This window comes from Patiria miniata, unplaced genomic scaffold, assembly GCF_015706575.1.
Source record: "Patiria miniata isolate m_02_andy unplaced genomic scaffold, ASM1570657v1 HiC_scaffold_20, whole genome shotgun sequence".
In the NCBI taxonomy this organism is placed as follows: Eukaryota; Metazoa; Echinodermata; class Asteroidea; order Valvatida; family Asterinidae; genus Patiria; species Patiria miniata.
The window spans coordinates 15,925,435-15,933,289 of NW_024037059.1; the positions used below are offsets into that span (position 1 = coordinate 15,925,435).

A 7,855-nucleotide genomic window follows, 5' to 3' on the forward strand; every position below is an offset into this window, starting at 1 on the left:
TATATGGAAATTCATAGTTTAGACGGTAACCAGAACTCTGGTGAAGGAACTATTTTGTGCTTGAAATCAGTTATTATTATCGAATTATAAAAGAATCTGAAATACCGTTTGCTCTAAAATATCTTATTCTTGTTAAAAAAGTGCATAATTGGGATGGTATTTTGTAATAATGTTTTATATTTGTAAATATTTTCCACATTGTTGTCTCGGCCCCATGGTGTAACGGTTAGCACTCGAGACTCTGAATCTCGCGATCCGAGTTCAAATCTCGGTGGGACCTCATTATTTTTGGTCTCATTTCTATTTTTTTTTTAATCTCATTTATTTTGAAGAGCATTTACTTGAATTCCTTTGAAAATGTGAAACGCTTTGCAAGTCAGTAAGTCTTTTTCTTTTCTTCATATACATTTGAGACAGTTCCTGTCCATAAAGTTTCACACAGTTTTGATTCACAATCAATTTGAATAAACTCAGACGATCACTAAAGTATAAGTTTGTTAAAGTATTCAATTAAAATATAGGTTATCTTTAGTTTATTTGTTTTCTTTATATTCATTTCACCTTTTATTGTATTGATATCAATTAAAATTAAAAACCAGAGCATATTATTTCATCAAAAGAAACGTTCTTTCCGTACACGAGTCATGTAACAGTTTAAGAAAAATCCCAATCGAAACTTAATTTTCTCGGGATTTAATTCCAAAATTAAAGTTCATCAGGATTTGCTTTATTTTTCATTTATCGGTAATTAAAGTACCAGTACCCCCCTCCCCCACAATTTTATCCTTGGGCCCCACCTACCCACCTAGCTTGATCTAGTCGCTTGAGGGCGACATTCAATACAACTTTTTCATTTCACCGGCCGGCCAGCGCCAAAGACACCACGCACCAGCATGACCTTTCATGAGTTTTTACAGGATCATGTTGGATTGTTGGTCTGCAGATTCTAACATAAAATTGTTGGATTACTGTCTGATGAGTTGAAACTGTAAGTCTTTAAATACGTATGTTAAGGGCCAGTGCTTCATGTACTTTTATCTGTTGAACCTAGTAGGCCTATATTAATTGTCATTATGTACAGCCAATTGTCAGTGATTGTAGTCCGAAAAGTTGGGCTATAATTTTGTACGAAGTGGCTATCGTTACGGCAGTCGTTGTTAAGCGCCCTCTACGATACTTTTTTGATACGCACGCAGGTATTTAATTATTTGTTTCCACACGTTTTAGCCAGCAGTGCAACAGCTCAGTCGATAGAGGGTAGGATTTTGCACCGCGAGGTTGTGGGTTCGAATCTCAGTTTTTTACTCGAATTTTTCTCCTTTTCTAACCTGAGGCTTTGGAGGATTTTTTTAAAAAGGGAAACAAAGTCCGAATTTCATAACGTTCAAATTCACTTTTTTCCTTCTAATTTTATATTTTCTTATCATGTTTTTATAAAAGTTGCAGTCTACCGTAACGATAGAAAATAGGAAATGCGTTACGGCTGCAGCCGTAACATTAGCCACTGGGAATTTTGTAAAGTCTAATGCAGTAGCGCCGTCACAACTCCAGTTGTACCACTTATGATAATTAATGTTTTTTCTTTGAATTACTGCAAGACACTTACATGACTTAGGTTCTCGTTCTCTTCTTCCCTTAAATTAAAATTATCTCAACGATAAACTCAGAGAAGAAAATAGTCAATGAAAATGAGCAGCGATGACATGGCTTCGAACCAGGGATCTTTGTATTTTTATAGATATAAATTATAATCTCTGATTGATTTGTAGAGTGCAAGTATCTACACAAATTCCAAAGGGATAAAAATATGGAGACCAGCATGACCAGCGTACAGCGTGAACAAGTGCTACAAGATGACCTGAAGCCAGTGGCCAGCAGTGACCTTCGACCTGTTACCTCTAGTAGTAACCTTGCAGCAAGCTACCAGGCTGCTGCAGATTTTACTGCAGGTGCTTTAGGTAAGATAGTGAAAATGCTATTAAAAAAATAATAAATAACTTCAGTATAATTTTAGGAAACGAAAAACGTCTAATGCTTTTTGTGAATTGTTACACCCCCCTTCATAAATCTAAATTAAGTAAACAATGTTTCTCATTATTTTGTTCACATCAAGACAAGAGGCGAAATGAAAGATTCAGTCTTAGTAAAGGAAGTGTTTTCGCTCAAACACAACTTACACATGTATTAATCAAATTGTATGTAAATAAGTCATTAATTTCCTTTTTGTTTATGGTTTTTCCTGTATGCTTACAGGTGGTGTAGCTTGTGTCTTAGTTGGCCAACCGTTTGATACAGTCAAGGTCAAGCTACAGACATACCCTGATCTGTATCCCAGTGCTCTCAGATGTTGTGGACAGATCTTCAGGAATGAGGGTATACCAGGGTTGTTCCGAGGCACTCTGCCTGCAATGGCTGCCAATGTCGGAGAAACTTCTGTTTTATTCTTATCTTATGGACTTTGTCAGAAGTTTGTATGTCGCGTGTCTGGAACAGACAAGATAGAGAATTTAACAGCCTTTCAGAATGCTTCGTCAGGGTTTGTGGCTGGATTCTTTTCGTCATTAGTTCTTTGCCCAACAGAGCTTGTTAAATGTCGTCTGCAAGCTATGACTGAAGTTATGGCAACTTCCAAGAAACATGCCCAGAGAATGTAAGTCATAATCAACCTTTGATCCACACTTACACTTCGTCGTGTCCGTGCAACAAGGTTGTATCTCCTAAAATGGTGTGTGACGTCATGTACATGAAACGTGAGCTGTCAACGTCAAAAGGTCGTATCTTGCTTAAAATAACCCGAATGTACACACAAGTCAGTGGACGTCGTGATACGCAAGATACGACCTTGTTGCACGGAGCGTATTCACGCGAAATACGACTTTGTTGTAGAATCGATTTACAACCTTGTTGCACTAACACAACGACTTACACTTACAGTTTGATAGGAATTAATTAGGCGCCGGCCTTTAAAAAACCTGTATCTTGCCAATGTCTGTCAATTTTTGTTTTGAAGGAGTTTACAGTCTTTGCTTCTATGGTGTATTGTGGAAGAGCATATTCCAGGTGTTAACTAATCATTGCGTAAAGAAATCTTGTCTGCATCTTAGATATCTGGGCTTGAAGAGCTTCTTACTGTGTCCTCTTGTGTCAGTTGTTGCTAAAGTGAAGAGCCTAGTCTGGTATACCCTTTCAAAACCATTCAGTATTTTGTTTCATTGAGGTCTCCTCGAGTCTTCTCTGTTTAAGGCTGTAAAGCTTCTGGAGTCTATCTTGGTAAGAGGGATGTCAAAGTCCTGGAACTAGTTTGTTTCTTTCTTTGTTGTTTTTCAAGTGTTGTGAATGATATCTTTCTTCATGCAAGGATTCCAAGCTTGGACGGAGAGCCACTTCATAGACCATTATTGTAGCTTATCAATGCCCTTTTAAAGTCTTGATGCATCTTCTGGTTTGTCTGCTGCTGTGATATTTTTTTGTATCATCTGGAAACATCTGGATGTTAAAGTTGACCAGGTCTGGGTCATTTATGTGCAAGATGATGAGCAGAGGCCCTTATACCGATGCCTGGGGACATCACGTCTGCTTGGGACAAATGTGGGATGAAGTTGCATTTCTCACAGTGACTGCTTGTGTTCTCCCCATAAGGAATTCCTGTATCCAGTGAATAACCTTTATTTGCTGTGCATCCATATACTTTCAGCTTGTTTAACAGTCTCCTGTGTGGTACGGAATCAAAGGCTTCTAATCAAAGGCATAATCTACATTTATCCACTCCTTCTCCTTGATCCAGACTCTTTGTGACTTCCTCCAGTGTCTCCAATAAATTAGTTAGGCAGGACTTCTCCTTTGTGAAGCCATGTTGATTGTCAGAAAATGTTCCATGTTCATCAAGGTGTTGTTGCAACCTGTCTTTAATGAGTGTTTCCATTATCTTGCATGATATGCATGTAAGACTCACTGTCTGTAGTTCCGGCTTTTGTTTTGGATCCCTTTTTGAAAATGGATGTCACTTTGGCTGTCACTGCATTCCTTCAAGATCTTTGGGTGGATATCATCTGGGCCTGGACATTTGTCAGGTTTGAGTTTGTCTAATTGTTCCTTGACATCTTCCCGGGTAAACATAACATTGTCAAGCTACTCATGCTGTTTAACACTGGTGCCTCACCAGATTGGAAGAAATGGCTAATTAAGCACTTCAGTTGCCTCTTGATCTGTTTGCATCGAACTACCATCCTCCTCCAACTGCGCTACACCAACTTTCACTTTCTGGTTTTGTCTTTCATTACTGTAGAATGAAATGCCTCATATATGTTTCTTATTATTGTGGTTCTAATTTCAAAATGATTTTTTTTTTGTTTCTAGTCTTCCAAAAAAAACCTCCATGGTATCAATAGTGAACTGATAGCAAGAATGTGATAGATTGGAGTGTGTAAACTTAAGTTTATATTAAGTGCTAAATATATTGATATTTGTAGCACAGCAAAAAGTTCTTGTGACTTCTTGTCAGTACGGTATAGCCAGTGAGAATGCCTTTGAGAAAAGAATGGAAACAATGCAACAATTGCCACACTTTTTTAATTGCCCTAATTACATTCTGTTCATTCTTTCCACCCTGTTTTTCTTTTAGAGGACCTTGGCAAATCACCAAGAACATCATCAGAAATGACGGCGTATTAGGACTTTTCCAAGGTCTTACAAGTACCTGGTTACGGGAGATGCCTGGCTATTTCTTTTTCTTCGGTGCTTATGAAATATCAAGAACGCTGCTGACTCCTGCAGGAACAAGCAGGGATGATTTAAGTAGGTGCAGAATACATCATTATATATTAAATCATTTTCATAGCGCCCTCTTTTGAAACTAGCAAAACAGTTGCAGGCGTGTCAAGTGTTCTTATGCTCAGTGTCTTAGCATCGTCTCAAATCAACGCTCAGAAGGTTCCCATTACAATTAGAATGTACTTTCATAACGCTTATTAGCTCCTGGTAAAGAGGAAAAAACAAACATTAGGCCTACCGTAGTTTATGAATCTCCAAGCAAAATGGCTGGATAGCATGTAACGGTTTCTGCCGGCCAGTGCGCCAATGACGGTGACGGCACAGTAGCCTTGTTTCAATGCAGCTTTAGTATCAAAGAGAAATATGCACTAAATAAACTGCATCGAGCACTCATCAGTCACCTGCACATGTATAAACTACCTATGAATGAACGGCACCAGACTTGAGCTGTAGTGCTGTACATGCAGACTGCCCGCAGTAAAAGGGGACGTCTTGCTTCAAGGCTATCCGGTTCGTTAGTGTGACGTCACCTCCAGCACCGTCTGCACCGTTTGGAACCGGAAGTTAACGCAGTTCGAGCGTTTGCAGCCAATGGCGCAAGTAATCAGTGGTGCGTGCGCGTGTATGATGTTTTTACTGACGAGCCGGATAGGGTTCTCAGTATTGCACGCTGAGCGCAGACTTGTAAACTTAAACGGCATTGGCTGAATACATGTCAATTCATTGTCACTGACCAGTCAGCTTGCTCAAACAAAACACGGCGGTCTTTACAAAACGTGGTCTAAGCTTTGCAAAACTTCGCAAAAGAGTTGTGGATTGCTTTTAATAGTTTAAAGGGAGCTTATTTTTTGAAATTTTATTCAATCAATTGTGGTCGTCATGGGTGATTCCAGTGCACAGATTAAGTACATTTGAACAGTGGGAGGGTGCAGTGAGATGAAAGCGGGAAGGACATGGTTGTTGAAGTAAGTGGAGTAGCTTTCCCTGTGGACAGATATGCGACATGTTAAGTGTTTTGGCACTCGGCAAAAGCACTCCTAGAAAAATCCAGGCGTGCTTTTTTCCACACACCTGTGATTTTAACTCATTCCCCCTCCCCCTGTTGCACGTAAGTGTCTCTTTTTTTCAATTGCAGGTCCATTTCGTCTGATGATATGTGGTGGTATGGCTGGTGCAGGTTTATGGACAGCCATTTATCCTGTAGATCTGGTCAAATCTAGAATACAAGTCAGGTCCCTTACTGAAAAGATGCCAGGCTTTCTCTCAGTTACCATGGATATCATCCGAAAAGAAGGTAAACAAACATTCATTTATTTAATTTGGAAATTAAATGAATAAGAAGAGCCAAACAATAATGTTATGGTATAATTTTGCCCTTAGGAGCAATTGTTTTGCTTTATCTGAGGCATGCTTGTGGTGTTATGCTGTGAAATATAAATTGGCACACAAGGACAGCCAGTAACAAATAAGTGATACTTGATGAAAAGACATACACAACATTCTTGATTCCGTCAAATTTGTTGCATTTTTAGCAGATTTGGGAGGAGTAGGGTAAAAATAAATACAATGCTTGGCTTTCAGTTTTTCTTTGTGTTTTATTTCACTTAACACCTGTAGGTTTGAGGAAGCTATATTCTGGTCTAACTCCCTGTGTTCTGCGTTCATTCCCTGCTTGTGCTGCATTGTTCTTCACCTACGAATGGAGTAAGAAGCAGATGATGCTACACAGACCAAACTGGGCTTTGTGATGTCATCAATTATATTATCCTGGACAAGGTATTAATGTAGGTAATAATAAATGAAATAACCTATAGCAATATCATGCAAAGTCAATGATTCATTCTTTAAGTGAAATATTCAATGAAAGATTAATAACAAGTTATATTTTAACTTTTTGGCTTTTAAGGATTTGGTTAAATGTTGTGTTTAAATGCCAATTTTTTACCAGTATTACCTTCTGAGAAATTGTATTTCTCATGTTTTCAGGATATTTTTATCCACGTGTCACACTGATCATAATATTTTAGTAGTGAAGTGTTCTTTTTTGCACTGAACCTTTATTTTGTTTTTGTTTTTATCAATCACCTTTGACATTGTTTTGTGTGCTTAGGGGTACTGCATTTATGGGGGGGGGGTGTTTTTATCCTAACAATTAGTGTAAATTGTAAGCAAACATCAGCACAAAGTTTAAGAAAATTTGCCAATCTAATATCAAAAATGGTTATCTACTTATAATCAGAGCAAGTAAATTGACTAAGAATAAAAGTATACTCAAAATATCAAATATAATAATATATAAAAACAAGTATATTTTCCTACACACAGCCCAGGTTTTTTTTTAATTTAGCCTAATTGAATCCTCCAGGCTTCAGTACTGTTTAGTCACTTATTCCAACAACATATTTTACCTGGATTTACCACCTTTTGTGAAAACAATCTCTGTAATGAGAATGTAACTTCAGCCAATAAACCTCATATATCAAAGCATAGAGAAATGTGTTAATATAAAGGGATAATGTGCTCTACATTTCCTGAAAAGGTGCAATCCCTTTCCCCCAAAATAAGCAGAATCCAATAGTACCTTGCTCGCTTTTTTATACATTATTTGTGTCAAATAATGTATAAAGTTTGAGAGAAAGGTTGATAATTGGATATTTTTTGTTTAATATCCTGTAGGTACATCTTTTGTTCTAAGATTTGTTTAACTTCATTGTTTAACTTGTGACAAATGCGTTACATTGGTGATTTAAACACAAGAAATAACCAGATCAGAATGCATGAATTATATCTGCACTTTATATTGAAGTTACTCTTTCAACTGTTCCGCCATCTCTGGGCCTTGATCTTTTTAGGAAAGTCAAACTTCCCAATCAACTGACCGATTCAAACTGAGGAGGAGAACTATGTACTTCTTTTTGAAGGGGTAATTAAATTGTTCAGGTAGTGATATGAAGATAATATCAATCCGGCTACATTGGGTTTTCCGTCTGTGTTTCATTTATGTTGTATTTTTTATTGATTTTTGTTTATCATTTAAGCACCATGTGTATCACATGGGATAGCCAACAGAACCCTTCCCTCCCTA

The 7,855-nt window shown here is 37.7% G+C and overlaps 1 protein-coding gene and 1 non-coding gene across 2 annotated transcripts; both read left to right on the top strand.

The window, feature by feature from the left end:
* Nucleotides 1-208: 208 nt before the first annotated feature.
* On the top strand, nucleotides 209-280 carry Trnaq-cug. Its single transcript has one exon. It is a non-coding gene; the product is annotated as a tRNA-Gln (tRNA).
* A 571-nt stretch (nucleotides 281-851) lies between these two features.
* Nucleotides 852-7,742, top strand: LOC119727560 (mitochondrial ornithine transporter 1-like). Its single transcript, XM_038199486.1, has 6 exons — nucleotides 852-988; nucleotides 1,770-1,958; nucleotides 2,254-2,650; nucleotides 4,622-4,794; nucleotides 5,906-6,064; nucleotides 6,388-7,742. Exons 2-6 carry the CDS (start codon nucleotides 1,808-1,810, stop codon nucleotides 6,516-6,518), a joined length of 1,011 nt encoding a protein of 336 aa, XP_038055414.1. The 5' UTR covers nucleotides 852-988; nucleotides 1,770-1,807; the 3' UTR covers nucleotides 6,519-7,742.
* The last annotated feature ends 113 nt before the right edge of the window (nucleotides 7,743-7,855 follow it).

Bases quoted from the DNA above. Each gene is read 5' to 3' on its own strand.
- LOC119727560 (XM_038199486.1), top strand. From the start codon at position 1,808: ATGGAGACCAGCATGACCAGCGTACAGCGTGAACAAGTGCTACAAGAT. The intron at 2,651-4,621 runs GTAAGTCATAAT...TTTTTCTTTTAG, and splicing joins AAGAAACATGCCCAGAGAAT to AGGACCTTGGCAAATCACCA. The intron at 6,065-6,387 runs GTAAACAAACAT...TAACACCTGTAG, and splicing joins GGATATCATCCGAAAAGAAG to GTTTGAGGAAGCTATATTCT.